Consider the following 19,950-nt stretch of genomic DNA (forward strand, 5'->3'; position numbering starts at 1 on the left):
CCTGTAAAGAATCTCAGCTACCATAAGCTTATCTGGGCTTATCACTGGTCATTTTCTATTTTAAATAGTCTCGGTTAATAAATTTTAGAGGTAGAGTCCGGCCCATATGGATATAGTAAGGGTCGGGGTACAGTGGGTTGGGGTAGAGACGGATGGGACCCATTATTAGAAAGATCTTGCTCTCAGATACAATATATGCTAAAATTTCATCGAAATCCCTTTATAAATACAGAAAATGCAGTCCGGTCAAGATATCTTTAGTTATAGCTCCGGTCATGGAACATCGAGGAATGAGTGCGACCCACCGTTGGAAAGGTCTCAACCTCGGCTACAACATACTAAAATTTAAAGAAAAAGTATCGTCTAGTTTTCGAAATATTCGAGATCGATTAATCGAAAATCGATTTTTCGATTAATCGATCCTTCGATTTAATCGGATGAAATTAAGGCGTCACAAAGGTTGTAGTACTCCACGAGGGCTTTCCAAAACACTGAAATTTTTCCAAATCTGATAATTAGAAGCGGAGATATGACCAATTGAAAATTGAATTTTTGACTCCCTCTAGGGGGTCGAAGAGAGTTAACTTTGGTATTGATCGAAAGCCCTTAGGCCCAGCTATATCATACTAAAATTTGAGCCAGATCGATGCCATAGGGGCTGAGTTATTGAGGAAACAAAATTTTGTGGTATTCCAATATGGCAGAAGGGGGTAGGGTGGGGGTGGTTCTGACATCACCTACTTCTAGCCACTCATCGATATTTAACCTTTGCCGAAAACCGCTTGTCGATATCTCTTTCCGTTCTCTCTCCAGAAGCGTTTGTACTCCGGACGGGACGGACTGGACGGACCGTCCACGAAAATCGATTTTTAGCACACATGATATTCGTGATCTATGAGTGTCAAAACGTGTAAATCCAAAATTTGGGTCCGATCTGACGAGGTCGGATTTCACCTGTGACCACAAAAGCTGAGATTGTAAAGAATCTCAGCTAAATATATCAAATAACAGAAGTTCCTAAAAAACTGTTCCCGAGTGATTACGTAAGATTTAAAGTCCAAATAGAAGATTTTATTATAAGTTTCCAATAAGCTTAAATTCGTCAAGATTTGACTAAAATTAGTTATAATGTGCAAAACCTTTAAGAAAGAAAGAGATGTGAATTTCGATTACATAAAATTTTCCTGATCTAAAAGATGTGCCGGAGTCATTAGCACCAAAAATTGAATTTGAAAATAGTAAATTGAAGAAAATTTTCTGGGTACATAGAGCCATTTCGCGCGGGTTCTTTCGGTCACGTAAAATATGTAGAACCCCATGACTCCCTGTAATATGTGATATGTAGTGGATTTAATTATAGAAAAGTTTTTGGACAGTAACTAACTCTCAGTAAGTGTCTTTTGACTTCTAATTTCCCTTCAATCAATTAGGATGATTCTGCAATGAATTTTGTAGTCAATATCTTATTACAGTTTTAAAAGACTTTATATCAAAAAAGCATAAGAAAAGTACTAGGGGAAACTGGGGCACCACCAAACACAAATTTTTATTTCTAAACTACTTGGACTATCTCGATCATTTCTTCAGTGGACAAGCATCCCTATAGTGCCAATAAATTCCTATAGGTCTTATTCTCTGAAGTCGAATATCCGATTTAAAAATCGCAGTGTTTGGTGGTACCCCGTGTTTGGTGGTGCCCCAGTTTCACCTATAGGTTAGTCATTATGCTTCAGTAAATTTATGACTCCAAAAACAAGGACAAAGGGTTCTGAATATAATTAAATAACCGTTAAATCTTTTATCGGAAAAGCCGTATTTTATTTCTCCACATTGTTTAATAAAAAAAATCGGAAGCAAATCTTTAAGATTCTTTTCCGTCTGATACACATAAAAAATAAATTATTAATTTGACCGACTTTTGAACAAACTGAATAAAAATCTCAAATTCATTAAGTATTTTTTTTAATTGCAAAAGAATCATCAAGTCATGAATTAATTTCACTTTCAAATACATGTGTTAATCAGCCATGGATTTTATTATAGAAATTTCTTGCGAGATTATGTTTCTTGGCACTTGAAGAATATGTTGTCCGGGAATGCTCCAGGGCATTTCAGATACATTTTCTGTGAAATTCTTTTGACAATTGTGAGCATAACAAGCATAACGAAATTTTTTGAATTTCTCATGACATGTGGATGATGGAATGGTTTAATGACAAGGGGTCGCGATGATACACGCGCCCACTGATCTGGAGATACTCCAAGTAGATCTCTGTAGGATGCTAATGATGTTGGGCTGGTTGAGCTAAATCGGAGGGACTGACCGAAGAGGTAAAATGCGGCAAATGAGGCATTTATCTGGGAAGTGCAGCGTATAGAAAAAGGTGTCTAATACTTTGGACAAGAAGAGCTCTATCTCCACATGGAATGCAAATACTGATCAGTGGGAGAAATGTTGGGCGGCAGAACACGTGAAATGAAACGCAGTCACGGTTTGATGGACAGAAAATACCCGTATCATAACAGTAACATTTATGTCTGAAAACACTCTCTAAGATTTTGTGCTGTTGTCTCTATACACTATACGCAAAGAATGCTGGAAATTATTGTCAACTAAACAACTACGATGGCATCAACAGTAAACTAATAAAATACCTATCTTCCATATATAGCATGGTGTGAAGTAAAACAATAAAGATTCATATAAGATGCTAAACTTGATGATGTGCGAAGACTCATTTTAAATACACACTGCACAATTATTTTTTCCCCTTTTTATCACAGTTTTTTCCAGATGGCAACAAAAGATTAAACACTAAATTCATCTAATCGCAAAAAAACTAATTCTCAAACTTAATACACTCGAAACATAATAATTTTATTTAAAAAATTTTCAATCCGAATCGTTTTTGCGAAAGAATGGAAGTTTTAAGAAAAAATCTTCTATTGGATAGTTCTTGAGAAGATTTTTTTTTAAACAAATTTTTGATTTTTTAGGAACATTTCAAATACTCACAGAATATTTGATAAAATCTTCAATCTACAATATACTTATTATCTAAAGAAACTTTTTTGTTAAACTATAGGGTAAGTGTGCCAAATTTCGGCATAGTTGCATGCAAGCGCCAAAGTCTCATGTTTGAAATATAATATATTTAATAGAAATTGATTTTTTTATTCCTTCTATTTAAGGAGTGTTGCTTAGAACCTTGTAGACAGTTTATCGTCTTTATTTATTCTAAAATCATTCTTAATACATTTTAAAATGAATAAAAATGTAGACATAGCTTTGGTGCCCTATTTCGACCACCTTTATTCTCATAGTTCCTTGCCCTTCAGTAATTCTTCCAATACGTCTTATCGTTTGTCGAAGCTACATTTTTTTGTTATTTTTTTTGCATTTTATAATCTTTAGAGTATGTAAAAACTAAAAATTCATAAAAATTCAAGGAACAAAAAAGGTGGCCGAAATTGCAAGCTGGCCGGAATTTGGCACACTTACCCTACTGAACAATGAAAAATACTTCTTTAATGCGAGATATACGTGAATTTTCATGTCCGACTTTCGGTTTATCTCCAACAGGACTTTCGAATATCCTTTTAATTTTGAATAATGCCTTATGAATCAATCCCAAAGTCAGAAATTCAAGAGTATAGGTACAAAGAAGTCAAACACCACTGAGTTTGAGTAGTTTGAGTACTCTGCAAATTTTACTTGGCCATTGTGTTAGACATCTGAATTATTTACACCTAAGTAATGTCTTATTCACTTTTTCTCTGCTAATTTGTGCTTCTTTCTTGGGCCCTTTTTTCCCTCCAATTTCCACACCACACGCGCCATTTGAGGGGCAAACAAATCATGTTTGTTGCGACACATGCAGTGGGAGTGAATAATTACTTTCTCAGCAAATTGCACAAGAGACTTGAATAAATTTTGAATGAACTAGAAGAACTTTAGCGTACAACTTTGTGAGTACCGTGAAATTTAAAGCTGCATAACCAAATGGATTGAATTTTCGAAGGGCATTTGAGAAATTTGCAAGAAATACTAAATGTATACCTTATGCTAAGAAAGATTCCTTTGTTATAATTTTACTGAAAAAATATTCGAACTGCTGTATAAAAATTGTTGTAAATTTTCCAAGCACAAGGACTATACAGACAGAGAAGACCGGACCAGAATTGGACAGTGGGGTGTTATGGTCTTCCTCAGAAAGAATATTGAGCAGACTATTATTTGTTCAGAATACAGGGGGACTCGGGATTATAGATATTTTCGGGACCGAGAAAAAGCGGTCGAAACGGCTCCATGCATACACAAATTTTGCATACTCTCAGGAGACTTCTTCTAAATAAGTTACGGAAATGCTGTAAAATATGCAAAATATTATTAGCGCCAAAATTTTGGGCTATTTTCAGCGCCAACTGTTCATATGTTACACATTTCGAATTTACGACCTCGAAAAAATGCATACATTTATGGGAATTTCAAAAATTATTTCACAAATTATCTCCTAATGATAGACAATAATAATTATATGCATAATTCCGATATGTATAATCCCGGGACCCCCTGTAATTAAATACCTTTCTGTTCATTAAAATATTTATCAGTCTGATCCAAACAAGCCTTTCACAAATTATAGGCAAAGAATAATTTCATTTGCTGTTTAATTCTATCCCGGTCTTCCCTATATATGATAAAAAAAGCTATACAACTCTCTCCGATATCCGGCACTTTGATATCCGGCTGACAGCTGCCAAACACTGACAGCTGACAGTATCACTGACAGTATCCAACTTGTCCAGCATGAATTAAAATGTTATTTTCACTGCATCAAAGCCTTTGATACTTAATTTTGCTACAAAATGAAGCATTGGCGCATCACAAAGAAAAATCTGCTGTTTTTCACACAGCGCAAAATAGAAAAAGCGTTGACTAGATTCAAAAAACCAAAATGTCATTTTGCTCCCACGTCAGCCGGATAACGGAGAGTTCTGTGTAATGTTAGTTTTTGTTGTGCGAACTCCATACACCAGAGCAATAAATATAATGAGCCCAATCAGAAGTAGATTTTGATTCTCCAATAGTGTCTTGGATAAAAGGTAAATGGAATTCTATTTGCACAAAAAGTCGTTGAAGTTCGAAGAATTCAAATTCAATTTCGAATTTTCATACTAAATTTTCGAACATGGTGGGGAAAATTTATGAAATATTGCACTAAAAATCTGGCAAAAGAGTTACTCAGTGATTATGGAGTGATTAAGTAATGGGACAAGAACAGTAAGCGTCGTTGTTCTGTGTTATTCCTCACAACAATATGAAGACCGTCACATTTTGACACTTGAGCACTTCGAAATTCGAACAGGATGTATCTCAGCCACCTTGAGGAATTATCTAAAAGTAAGAAAGTCTCTTTTTTGGATCTTCAAATAGATTTTCGAATTTTTCAAGATCTACTTCTGTACGGAAAGAATCAATCTATTTTTTTTTAAACTCGAAATTTCTACTTTCCTTCATGCAAAGACTAATTTTTTGGACATGTTTGCGAATCTAACTTCTTCCATTTACGAAAATGGTCTTGAATAATTCCTTTTAATGGTGTTTTAAGGTCAAAGAGTTGCAAAAGAGTCAAGCAAAAGAGCTGTAGAAGGCATATAGGGGTATATTAAGCTTCATTTGAGATTCGAGATTTTGATTTTCGGAATGCTGACTTTTAGGGATTTTGACCCAATCACGATTTTGCCTATTCGAGATTTTGATTTTCGGAGTTTTGACCCAATCAGAATTCTGGCTATTTTTAATTTGGACTTTCGGAATTTTTGCTTTCAGGATTTTAACTTCCAGGGTTTTAGATTTTTAAGATTTCGACCCATTTAGCATTTGGGCATTCGGGATTTTGGCATTTGGGATTTTTTTTAACCTATTTGGGATTTCGGCTTTTCAGGATTTCGACACATTCGATATTTTAGCTTTTGGAATTTCGGCTTTTCGGTTTTTTGTTTCTTCTGGATTTTGGTCTTTCAGGATTTTGACCCAATCAGAATTTTGCCTATTCGAGATTTCGATTTTCGGAATTTCGACTTTTCGGGATTTTGACCCAATCAGAATTTGGATACTTTTGGTTTTGACTTTCGGGATTTTGACTTATGAGATTTTGGCGTTCGGAATTCGAGAGTGATGCAATGGAAAATAGCTTTCATAAATGCTCAAATTTGTATGTATAAATTGCATTCGCCACAATTTTTGCCATGCGTTAGGTCAGTGACTAACTATATGAATTTAAACGAATAATAACACATTTATTGAATATTACCAAATCGAAAATATTCTTTAAAAAATCCGCCAAATGTTAAAATGATATGACGAAATATGTTTTTTTGTCCATTTAAAAGTTTTTGTAAACTATAAATCGGTTTAATTCAGTTTTAAATAGGTGAACATGACAACAAAATAAGTAATAGAAAAGTAATGTCTCTAAATATCTCAAATCAAGTTCAACATAAAAAATAGCAAAAATAATATTTGCGAAATATTTTAATACAATTTTCTGTGAGAACGAACATATTATCTGCACGTGGGACCACCAAGCGCGCATATCGTGCTGCTTGATGGTCATATTCAAAGAGTTATGAAAATGTAATATTTGTGATTGGCACTTGTTCGCCCCTCCACACAAATTAATTATTACAATTTATACGGTCAGTTAATTTGACTGTTCTTTGGCAGTATCATTAGTTTCTCTATTTCGCTCAGTCGAACCGTTGTCCGGTGCTTAGTGTCTCTGTCCAGCACGAAGGAGCGGATGGAAGAAAATTGTCTGAGAAACATGGACAGAGATCCATGATCTGGAAAGTGAAATTTTTCAGTTCCACCTCCATCTCTTTCTTTAATTGCAGAAATATTTTAATTTTTATACCATTTCGAAATGGGATGTAGAATTAAAGTGTTGCAATTTCATTTTTGTACATTTCTGTACTTTTATTTCTATTCTCCCGCACTAAAAACACTCATTGTTCGATGGTGGGGGATAGAATAAAATAATATTGCAGTGGAAGAGCAGAAAAAAAGGTCATTGAAATTATATGTATTCGGAATGGTAGCTGATGGTGAAAAAATTGTGCAAAATTTCTTTTGATTTTCTTGGCAAATTTCCCAAGAACTAGTCCACTCCCTCTAATTTTATTCCTATTATTTGGAATTGAGATGTTCATTTTATTGCTCCACTGAGAAGTAATTTGTCTATTTGCTTAGCTGTTGGATCGATTTTGAGAAAAAACTATTTTTTTTCTTTCTAGGGCATAGAACTCAATAATATGTCATCACCGAAGAACTCACGAGAAGAGAGACGCTACTCTGTGCCTCATCATGGTCCAAATACTCCACTTCCGCCTCCAGCATCGGAGGATTTGCACGCGTGGTCGATCTACAGGTGAGAAGAATCTTTTTATAAAAAAAATTAATCATTTTCATTCATTAAATAGATTGAATCGCCTATAATGAGAATTTTATACAATTGAGAAATTTTTAAAGCGTAATTCATTTAAGAAACTAAACCGTTTAAGTGTTTAAGGTACTTAAGGTACTTAAGGTATCGACTTAAAATTTTTATATGACTCCCTTCTTAAATTGAAGTAAATTATTATCGAATATGTTTTTCGAAAAAAACAGGGGAAGGTTTTAAAGCTTCGCATGAGGGAAGTTTCGTACCATTTGATTTAGTCAATGTTCTTAGACAATTCCGCATAGGGTCCTTTTCAGAAAATGTACAGTAATGTACCGGACCAGATTCATATTAATTACTTTTAAAAATATTTTTTCAATAAATTCAAATTACAAATTGTTACTGAACGTTAAATCTCAATTGATATGAATAATATTAAAAATTGTTCGACTTACGCTTAAAAGAAGACGTGACAAAGCGTTAGATGCTATACTTCAAAACGATAATGAAACGGTAATAAACTGGTTACGTAACGAAAACTATTTTTATCCGAAAATCAATTGTCTTACTTCTTAACTCTTTGAGGACGAAAAGGTCAAAAATTGGGGATCAGAAAAAACATATTTTCTGACTACTTAGAGGAAAACATAACTTCAGAAGACCGTACACTGAGAGAAATCCGAAAAAGATAAAATAACATTCTGGAAATGTTTATTTTACCCTGCAGTATTGATTTAAAATCGGTGTAAATATTGTGCTTTTTAGGCGTATTAGAGGATGAAGTTACCCTTTTCATGTTAATTTTACCCTTAAAAGGTGTAAAATTAACACTAAAAAATGTTGATATATTTTTACACCTAAAAAGTGTTAAAATTATGAGGAAAAAACTTAATCGCACCCCCATTTTTTTCTCAGTGTAGGAATATGTTGCTTTGTCTCACCGGTGACCCAAGACCCAATCATCTTTAAAGGGTTAGGGTATTTTAGGTGAACTTCTATTTGATTTATAAATTGTTTCAAATCGGTTCTGAACAGGTATACGGTAAATGATACGAAATAACTTTAAGGTTATATAATCTTAATCACAAGTACAAACATATCGCAAACCATGAGACGCTTTGTTACTCTTTTTGAGTTTATGTTTATTGGATCATATACGATGTGAACTAATTTATTAAAAAAAAAATATTGCCGAAAAAGAAGCAAAAAATCGCGCTACAAATTTTCGAACAATACAAAAACTTTGTCATTTGTTGGAAATCGTTTGCAACGAGAAAATACGTTCATAAAAGTGACGTCCGAATGGTCCGAATCCTTTATTAATCGTTTCAATAATCTGGACATTTTTCCTCCTTATTTGTTTCTTTAACAAAAAAGTTGCTCTTAAGTGTCATAAAATTAGCAATTTACATTTAAATGTATAATTCATGCGCCCAACACTTATAGATTGGGTATAAGAACTCTTCACAAGTTTCATTCAGCAGATCGTCAAGAGCTTCTAGTAGAAGTAAATGTCTTATTGGTGGCTTTAGCAAGCTTTCAGCTTAAAAAATACGCCGAAAGATAGAATTTAAAATCAACTTTTAATTTTAAACATTAAAAAATATTTCTTGTCTTTATTGATCCGAGAAAAGCCCATTTTAGAAATATTTTAGACGTTTTAGAGATTTTTTGTGGAAGTGTTCTCGTTTTTTCAAATAAATTTGAGGCCATAAAAAAACGATACAAAAATGGATTTATGGTGAATTTCAAAAGGAAAACTTGATAATATTTTCCTAAAAGAGTTTCAAAAAAGAAAAGTTAAAATTGTCTAATATTTGCTTTTGAAAGATTACTGAATCACTTAAAAAAATAAAATTAAAAAAATTAAAATAAAATTTATATCAATAGAGAGTCTAAAAGCCTTTTTTGTATAAGAGTATGGTTTTGGGACACTATTAGGGGAATGTAGGCATGGTTAGCACAGAGTGAACCTTCAAAGGATGCGAATTTTCTCTTTGTTTGCAAAGAGCTGACTTACCATTTCACATCTCGTTTCATGAGCTTAATAATTATCTATCTTATGTCTAAGAAAGTACGTACTAGCTCTTTGCAAACAAAGAGAAAATTTGCGTTGTTTGAAGGTTCACTCTGTGCGAACCATGCCAACATTCCCCTATCAATAACTTTAAATGCAATTTTCTCCAATAAAAAATCCATTAGAACGTCTTGTACCACTTTGTCTAAATCCGTGAAAATAGGCGCTGAAATAGAATAAATAGATGTGAATTATGAAGCAATCACTTAAAGGTCCTTATTAAGGATTTTATTGATTTTTAAATAAGCTCAAATTCGTACAAATTAGAATTAATTTTTGCAATAATTCGAGAAAGCTCTTTTTGCGTTCGAAAAAAATTTTTTATTCGAGATATGGGAGACTGGGGCAAGACTTGTCAAAACGCATATTTAATTCTTTCACGAGCTCTGAAAAAACTTAAACGTTTTATAATGAGCATATTCTTATAGGAAATTTACTGCTCTATAACATTGCAGAAGACTATTTTCCTCTATCTCGAAAGAAATATGATTTTCGAATTATTTTCTAAAAGTCGATTTTGTGGAGATTCACAAAATTGCTGGGGCAAATTTTGTCAGTCTTCGGATAATTTGTGACGTTTTACTCTCGCAAACGTTAAAAATATCAAATAGACATATTTTTATAGGAAATTTATTTCTCTACAACTTTGTCGCAGATAATTTTTCTCTATTTAAACGAAAAATGTGCTTAAATTGAGCTAATCAGTATTGATATTTTCTGTAAGCCAAATATTCCAAAAATAGGCCTCAAAATTTCATTATTTTCTTTATTTTACATAATCCTTCCTCGAATCACTTGAAACTTTGTAAGTTTAAGAAGGTTCATGAAGGTTATCTATAATAAAACTTTCAAGCCTCAGTCTCTTTTATTTTAGAAAATAGTGAATATTGAAATTTTCGTTTTGACAAATTTTTCCCCAGTCTCCCCTAATAATCCAATTTGGCCACTTCTTTTACTACCCTTGACCCTATAATAGAGCCTTTTGATAATCCTGAATGACTTGTTTTTGATATCCCGAGGCCCTCTTTAATCAATTGCTGACTAGGCCCTTGACCCTATATCCTCGCAACTCCAGACTGGGTTCTCATATTGAAGACTTTAGATTTAAAATATCAATATTAAAAAGAATAGATCAAAATAGTCAGTTCGAAAAATTTCTTTGAATTGAGACCTTCAAAAAAGTGAGGAAGAGATGGACCACTCTAATTTTGACAAATATTATATTTTTAATTTATTTTATTAATTTAGAAGATAAGAGAGTCGGTTTTAGTCTTGGAGTACCTTTAAGTGAGATAAATTGTTTACAGAAAAATATGCCGTGAATATTCTAAATCCGAAAGATTACTAGGGAGGAAGTGCGGCATTGGGAGCACTTTTGAATTGGGGCAGCTTTGAAATTAGGCTTTTTTCTCCTATTTATAAATGAAGCTGGACCTTATCATGATACCGGCTTGTCAGAATATAATGCCGGCTTCAGACTAGAGGTTTAGCCCAGTTCCCTAAGGTCTCAAAAATATAAATAACAAGCAATTTTATTGATATTTCAAAATTTAATCAATCATTTGCCCTTATAATCCAATCCTAAACAACCATTTTCTGAAAAATCGTTCCTGATTGAAGCCTGATTGAATCGTTCCGGTCTGAAGCCCATATAAGTCGCATAAGTCGATTTTTTGTAAAATTAGTTTTTTGGCTTTTCGTGTACTCCTTGACACCCCCTACCTTCCCTGTTAATATATACCGGAAAGTTGATTATTCTCAAAGTTATAAGGATTTCAAACCTTAAAAATCTTATACTTATTAGTATGTTAAATAATCAACTTGAAATCGCTCTCCTGTAAAGTTGGCCATTCGCGACTTATTCGTTTTATATTCTGAGCCGTCGATATGATGATAAAGGTCAAATCCGTTTAAAAATATGAGAAGAAGAGCTCAATTTTTAAAGCTGCCCCATTTCAAAGGTGCCCCACGTTCCTTGCAGAACAGTAGAATAATTACATTTCTGATTGGAATGGAATTGGTTAGAAAATTCACTTGAAAAATTCCGAAGACTTCTTTAAATTTCGTCACACTGGCATGTGCGACATGTGCAATTGAAGAGAATTTTGGCGGGAATTCATTTGTTAGGCATGGTTGTACCTTTGTAGCCCAACGAAGTGAATGATGCGGCTGGTTGTGCAAGACTAAATTTTTATTCAATTGTCAATATATTAATTAGTGAATGAGGGAAATTGGAGTAAGGAATGGAGTGGGAAGAAGGTGGGACTGGAATATGGGAAGAAAGTTGCAAGGGGTTTGCAACATTTTCCTCCCCATATAGGGAGTTTCCGAAGGAAACAAATGTTAAAGTTGTGGAAAAAAAAATGGAAATCGTATTGTAGTAGATGGAATCGAATGGAAATCGTAGTGTAGTGGGTGCGATGGAATACAATACAAAAGTTGGTTAGTCTTACAAATTTTACAATACAAATACATTGGCTTTATAAATTGAAGTTAAATTTACCCAAATCAATATTAAAAATTCCTGTTTATAGTCATTCATAATTAACCCTTATTTATCAAAAAATTATAATTGATTGTATTATAGATTTCTTTTGACATTGTTTAATGATATCTACTTATTATTTTATTTTAATTTATTTATTTATTTTTTTTTTATTTTTTCAATACTTTTTCTTTCCCCTTTTTGAAGTAGATTATTCCTTAACTTTTTTCTTTTTTTTTATTTTTCTATTTTTTTCTCTTTTTTTAATTTTTACCCATAAAATGAATAGACCCCTTTAATAAATGATACAAAAATAATATAAAAATGAATTAAAAAAAACCTTTTTTAAATCATATAAAAGTAATTGGTTTACCAAAAGTAGCTTTTCTATGCAAATATATAATTTTCTATAGTGTGACATAATTTATTCTTGGTACTTGTTGACGGAGAGATGGATCTACAACTGCGTTAGATGAATCATTTACAGGTGTATCAGGTGGTTGCGAAATCGATGGCTCAGTTATTACTACACTTTGGCTCGGTAATAGGGCAATCTGTGGCGTTACTTGCACATTAGATGACTGAGACTGTAATACCGTATTAGACTCGGTTTTCGGAACAGATTTTTTGAAAAATTTATATAAGAAATAAACAATTAAAATTATCACAAATACAGATGGTACTGTAAGGGATGGAATTAATATGTTATTGTTATCTTCAAGTCCATCAAAATCCGAAAATGTTTCCTGAACTTCTTCAATTTTATTTTTAAATTCGTTAGTTCGTTTTATTAAAATTTGCAAGTGTTCCGAATTTGTATTCGAGGTCAGAGTTACAGGGGTATTATTCATAAAATATTCTTTAAAAGAAATTTGACTAAATTTTAAATTTTTGTGAAAGATATATGGCGTTGAAGAAAGAGTAATTTTCGGAGCTGCATGAAGCTGAATGCCTTTATCATTTAAATAACAACCTGTTCTCAGTTCAACTACACCTTTTCTCTCTATTGTACGATATACAGGATTTCTATCCATCCTGCAAATTATTTGAATTTTTGTTGGCTCTTGAACAATATACAGATATGTGTTACGTTTTAAATAAATCCAAATACTATGGTCAAATTCGTAATTTGTCAAGACACAGTAATCAGATTTATTTTTCAAGATTGATACTTCGCAAGATGGAACTATTGACGAAAAGAGTATATGTGCGTTACAGATATAGAGACTATTAACTTTAGTACATTTTTGATACTGAATATCCGAAAAGAGAGTATATTGTTCCTGAAGAGTATCAATCGCAATATATTTGTATTGTAATGTGGCGATATGACTACGATTTTCTTCACGAAAAGGTAAAGCAAGGATTTTATGAAGTCGAAATTCCTTGTTTTCGCACAATGGGATATTTACCAAAGCTGTGATTTGAGTTTTATTAGAAATTATAAATAATTTTGCCACATTATAAAACTGTGACACTGATAAAGGAGGTAACTTAAAATGTTCCGGAAGTCGAAACGTTACTTCTTGAATCGCTCTCTCTAATTTTGTCGGGGACAACAAAAGAGGATGACATTTCCCATAAGTGGCTGTAGTAATTATTTGTAACAAATTGTTTAATTCATGTTCAATGTTTTCGGATTCCAGTTGAAACTCAATTTCTGCATCGCTAAAAAGTTCCAAAATCGATATTTTTGTATCTATCTGCTTCACTCTTTGCGAAAGTATGTACAATTTTAGAGCTAATTTTGAAAGTCCTTCTCTCGTATTATTTAGTTCCGTAAGAGTGGAAGAAATGAGGCTTGTCTGAGTATTTACAAGATCACCCATTCGCATATTTTCTTTATGGACAATATCTAATTTGAATCTCATCTCTTCAACATCTTCTTCGGTTGCGGTACCAAAGAGAAGCTTGGTACCGTGACCTATTAAATTCATTAAGCCACGCTTTTGCCTACGAGGAGTTAGAAGATGATCAAGAATTCCAAAAGTTTCCTTAATTTGACCTATCCTGGTGTTAATTCTTGCCTTAAAATTGTTACAATCTTTAGTATCATTATGCAGCTGAACACATGCATTTACAACCCTGACGGTATTTCTTTCTAAACTGTTTATATTAAGTTCTAAATCCGGAAAATGTACGGTGGCGATGATTGTCCAGTGTCCTTCAGTAAGACAAATCTCTCCTAATTCCTGAATGTAAAAATTTCCTGTATCCTGTAGCTGAGTGATCATGATTTTGTCTGTCGTATTTCCGTGAGCTCCCGTACCGACCGCAAGGAGTATAAACAATCCTGCAACTACCGCAAAAATAATTTAATATCGGATAAAATAAAAGAAATAGATTTCAGCAATGAAATCAATTTAAACATTTAAAGGAAAATTATTCTATGAATTTAGTTAACAAATTGTTGTGAAAAACTTTTTCTCGATTGCCAATTCGGATTGTAGTATTCAAGGGAGAGTTTATTTTAGTAACCACGTATGGTCCCTTGCGTCTGGGTAGCAGTTTAGAGGACTCTCCTTGTCTCGGAAGTGACTTATTTATAATGAGTATCTTATCTCCTATTTTAAATGAAACCGGATTTAAGTTAGAATCGTAATACTCTTTACTCTTTTGCTTGTTTTTGGCAATCATTTCCAAGGCGAGTCTCTGAGTATACGAAAGTTTCCTTCTTAAATTGGTTATATAATCATCAGGAGTATAAATTGGTACACCTTCCTGAGAAATCAAAGAATTCATATCAAACTTTTCCCCAAATACTAATTCGTGTGGGGTGTAGTTGTGCGCCTCATGAACAGAGGAATTGTAGGCCGCAACAGCCTTTGCGATCCACGTATCCCAGTCTTGAGAATTATTCTTAGTGTAAATACGCAGATACTCTCCAAGACCTCTGTGTGATCTCTCAACTCCCCCACTCGTCTGAGGGTGCCAACTACTAGCCTGAATCTTCGTGATTTGTAATAAACGGCACAATTTCTTAAAAATATCCGAAACAAAACAACCACCTTGATCGCTGCATAGCTGAATTGGGACCCCATACAGACAAATAAACCGATCTACGAAAGCTTCCGCGACCGTTTCTGAACTTTGATCTTTCAGGGGTACCGCGACCAAATATTTCGTAAGGTCATCGTACACGGTCAAGATGTATTTATTTCCACTTTGTGTCTCCGATAGTGGACCTACAATATCTAGACTGACTTTATAAAACGGATACGGGCTTGACGATGTAATAGCCATTTGCATTCGCGTGTTTCGCCGGATCTTATTTTTTTGGCAGGCCTCACACCGTTGGACATATCTTGAAATTATGCGTCTCATATTTTTGAAAAAATATGATTGCTTGATCCTCAGATATGTGCCCTTGATACCCCGATGTCCAGCAAGAGGACTTTCATGAAAAGTTTTAATGATATCCTGAATTTTGATTGGATCTTGTAAATATTTAATTTTCTGGAAATACATATTGAGATCAATTTTGGATTCACGAAAAATATAATTTATAATCCGTCTAATAATATTATATTCCAAATGCTTCATATCCAAATTCGTTTTATCAAAATTTATTATTTGAATTTTGTTTTCTTCAACAAATATTTTTAATTTAGAAAAAGCCATGAAAAGCGTTTCATATGAAATTCGTGCTACTGAGGGCATCTTCATCAAAATTACAAGACTCATTTGGGTCTGATGTGTAAAGATTTTAAAAATTTCTTTTGAGTTTAAAACTGAATTTAAAGTGGACTTTTCTATATTTGGATAATCATCTGGACAACTATCCTCGGGAATAAAATAAAATATATTTCCCGATTGATTCGGTTTTAAATTTTCAGACTTTATTTCCAGCAAAACTTTGGGAATATCTATATCTCTTATCGATGAAAAATGTGGATATGAGTCAACGGCACTTATTTTTGCTGATTTGGATTGTGCCCGTGTTACGACATTGACATTTTCCTGATTATCCTGCGGTATTCTCGATAAAGCATCTGCATTTGAATTTTTAGCACCTGCTTTATAAACGATTTTATACTGATACTCCTGTAATGCCAATCGCCATCTCAATATTCTTGAACAGGGGTCTTTAATACTATAGACCCACTGTAGTGGCTTATGGTCAGTTTCAATGAGAAAGGGACGTCCAAGCAAATATGTTCGAAAATATTTACAATAATAGTAAATTGCTAACGCCTCTTTCTCTATCGTGGAGTAATTCTTTTCCGAAGGGCTTAAAATTCGACTTGCATAACATATCGGATGTCCATTCTGTGAGAGGACCGCACCTAATGCATGATTACTCGCGTCAGTCGATAGTGTAAAAATTTCCGAAAAATTAGGAAATTGTAATACTGGATAGGAGCACAATTTATCTTTCAAAATTTTGAAATTTTTATCGCATAGAGATGTCCATTCAAATGGTAGGGGGAGGCTTTGATGTTTCGCACATACGCTACCATCGGACACTTCGAATTTCTCCGGTATTACGTTATAACTTTCACTGATGGCTATATATTTTAGTAGCTAGTCTTAAATCACACCTTTCCTGAAAAAATTGGGAGTCTAATCTTTTTCCCCTAGTTTTAGGAAACAAAAATTAAAAACAGGTCCAAAACTGTAATTTTGCTGTGCAATATTTCATACGATTGTGCAGAATTAATATCACTTTTCTGAAAAACTACTATCACAGAGGGTAGAAGGGTTATTAGGAATCAGATTTAAGTAAAAATCTTTTAGGCTGAACAGGCACTTTTTGTGGGTGGAACAAAATTCACAAACTTGACTCAGATTCATCGATCGCACATAGAAGACATGGCTTCTCTCACATTTTCCAAGAAACTTCATTTTAGATGCGATCCCTCATATTCACATCTATTGTAATCTACCGATTTGATCCACCACTAAAAAGGAAAACTTAAAAATCGTAAAGTTGATAAACAAGAAGTAATTTGACTCAAATAGGCTGCAGTTGAGTAATTATTAAACAATTTTGCATTTCTTTGATATAAAAATATTTTTCAAGCTTGCATAAACTGAATGTGCAATGAAAGAATCACATCTGCAATAAGCTCATACAGTTTACAACTGCTTTTTGACAATCTTTGACATAACCTCACTATATTGTGTTGTTTTGCATGACAAAGAAAAGAAATTGTCCGTAAGAAGATGTTTTGTGAAAATTTTAGCTTGTTCACCTGCTGAAGCTCAATATCTGTGCTAAATCCCGATTCCTGCAGCTGCAGGAACAGAGAAATCTTCAATGATGCGCATTCAAACTTTTTTGTGCATATCCGGCTCCGTGGAGGAATGGTGGAATCTTGTGTGGTCTTCTCGCTTGCAGAGTTTTAGTCAATTTTTAGCTTTAAAAACTTATTGATTCGTGTAAATTTAGTGATATTTGGACTTTTCAAGAAAGTATTCATCAGATTTAACCGTTTCCGGAGTGAAATTCTCGTAGAATCAAGCAAAAAAATGGTTTTTAATGTCAATAAAACATCTCTCAGAAAAGTTCCAAAAAAGTGATATTAAAATGATTTATTCCTTATAAAAATGGTTTAATCAAGTAGATTAGAGTTCCTTTTAAACAATGATGTGCAACTTTTAGTGTCCGGTGCAAAATTTACGGTGAAAATGGGGTGTTCAATGATGGCGTGAATCGTGTGCGATAATAGAAACTTGATTCATCTATCGGACAAATCGCCATTAAATTTTCATTTTCCTCTGGAGGAAAATCTAAGGATTTCCTGGGATTTTGTTTGGTGGGATTATGAACCTTATAAGTAAGACATTTTTTTGGCATAGTTGGAGAATCCATACGGTTTGCATGGTAGTCAGAAAAAATCACTGAACTTGAACATCATTTTTGTGTGCGAAAGTTCAAAGCCTCCCCCTACATCGTTTTTCGTTAGACGTGTAATGGGATAGGCAAGATCCGAAAATTGTGGTATGAACCGACGGTAATATGAAGCAAGACCTATAAAAGATCTAACCTCTTTGACGTTTTTCGGGGCTGGATAGTTCACGATAGCTTCAACTTTAGCAGGATCACAAGCGAGTCCTTTATCTGATATTCGGAACCCTAGATATATCAGATCAGTCTTCGCAAAATCGCATTTTTCTGGATGCAGCTTAATGTTAAAGTCCGATAACCTTTCAAGAACTTTTGCAATTTTCAAGAAGTGGTCTTCCAAGGTCTCTGAGTAGATGATGATGTCATCCAAGTAGGACATACATATACCATCTAACAGATTCCCAAGAACATTACGCAGCATTCTTGAAAATGCTCCAGGGGCACTACAAAGCCCTTGTGGCAGTCTTTTGAACTCGAAGTGTGAGCCCAAAGCGCTGAAAGCGGTTTTCGGTCTGCTCGATTCTGCGATTTTCATCTGAAAATATCCAGACGCGAGGTCCAATGTTGAGAACCATCTACTTTTACCCAAGCTATCAAAAATATCATCGATATTCCCGATCGGATATGTATCCGGGACCGTGATCTCGTTTAATTTACGAAAATCTATCACGATTCGATAACGCGGGTTTCCTCCCGAATCAGGTCTTTTCGGCACAATTAAGACAGGTGAATTAAATGGACTATAAGAGGGTTGTATAATGTCGCTATCCAACATCTCTTGTATTTGCTTTTTCACCTCCGATCTTAAATGAAATGGGAACCTATACGGTTTCTCGTTAACGATGCCTGCGCCAGGCATTGTCCTGATTTCGTATTCTTCACTCTTCGCATAGGATAACAAATCTCCCTTTAAGTGAAAGGTATTCTGATATTTCTTAAATATCTTCCTTAATATATCGCGATGATCGGCAGAGAGAGAGCCATTTATTTTCACGTCCTTCATGATCTTCTCTATCCTATCCTCATCATTAACTGAATTATTCCCAATCAGATCTTGTACGGGATAAATATCATAATTTTTAAGTGAAATAGTGCGTGGGATGAAAGAGGGTATCTCGATTTCATCGTCACTCACATTTCTTATCAAAATTTTTGCTTTGTGATTTCGCGGATATACAAGACAGTCCGGAATGTGAACCTCGTGACCCAATTCTGGAGCAAAACACAAAACTGCCTCCTCATCACTTAAAATAGGGACTTCTATAATTGTTGACGAGTGAGATGGCAATTTATGTGTCGTTGCCCTGAGATATGGTGTTACGTTGTCCAGCAATGCATACACCATTTGTTTTGTATATTTTGGCCGAATTGCATAATTTTTATTATTCACGGTGTCATCTTCTTTTCGCGCTCGCGCTGAATCATGTGTGTAATGGAAACTTTCTTTTGCGTCAATTGATGAACTCAAAGAGGGTTCATTTTGTTTTTGTGGAAAGGGATCGATTGACAAATCATTTTTGAAAATTGCGAAATCGGTACTTTTTGCATGTCTATTTGCGTCATTGGGCAAGCTCGTGGAGAGTGCATTTCCGTTGTTTTCATGAGAACCAGAGGAGGGTTCATTGTCGTTTGAGACTTTTATTTCCATTATTTCCTTAACTACTATATCATTATCCTTAAAACTAATTAAATCTATATTCTCAATTTCGCGATTTTCAGTATCTTTAGACATTTCTGTTTTTAATTCGTTTTTCTTGATCCCATGATTTTTCTTGTCGCATTTTTCATCTTCCATTTCGATCTTCTTAAAATGACTCAGCGTGTCAAAGGTAAATGGTACCAAAATATTTAATTTATTGAAAATTACGTGTCTGTATTTGAGATTTATTGATGCATCGAGTTCTTGCAACAAATCTCGACCGATTATTCCATCAAAATAGATATGATTGCACTTAGGAAAAATTTGAATTTGGCAATCAATCGGGAGAAATCTGGTAGAATAGAAACCGAGGCTTAAAGTGGATGTGCCAAGGGTATGGAGGACTCCAGAGACAATTCCTCCTACGGGGACTGAATTAGATGACATAATTTT

General features: G+C 33.9%; 1 protein-coding gene across 3 annotated transcripts in view; it reads left to right on the forward strand.

The window, feature by feature from the left end:
* Nucleotides 1-19,950, forward strand: part of LOC129798800 (ATP-binding cassette sub-family G member 8) — a 68,068-nt gene that overhangs the window by 29,773 nt on the left and 18,345 nt on the right. For all 3 annotated transcript variants that reach the window (XM_055842149.1, XM_055842151.1, XM_055842152.1), the window contains one exon: nucleotides 7,300-7,433. In XM_055842149.1, the coding sequence (XP_055698124.1) occupies nucleotides 7,300-7,433 (134 nt within the window). The remainder of the gene's footprint in view (nucleotides 1-7,299; nucleotides 7,434-19,950) is intronic.

Source organism: Phlebotomus papatasi, chromosome 1 (assembly GCF_024763615.1).
Source record: "Phlebotomus papatasi isolate M1 chromosome 1, Ppap_2.1, whole genome shotgun sequence".
Lineage (NCBI taxonomy): Eukaryota > Metazoa > Arthropoda > Insecta > Diptera > Psychodidae > Phlebotomus > Phlebotomus papatasi.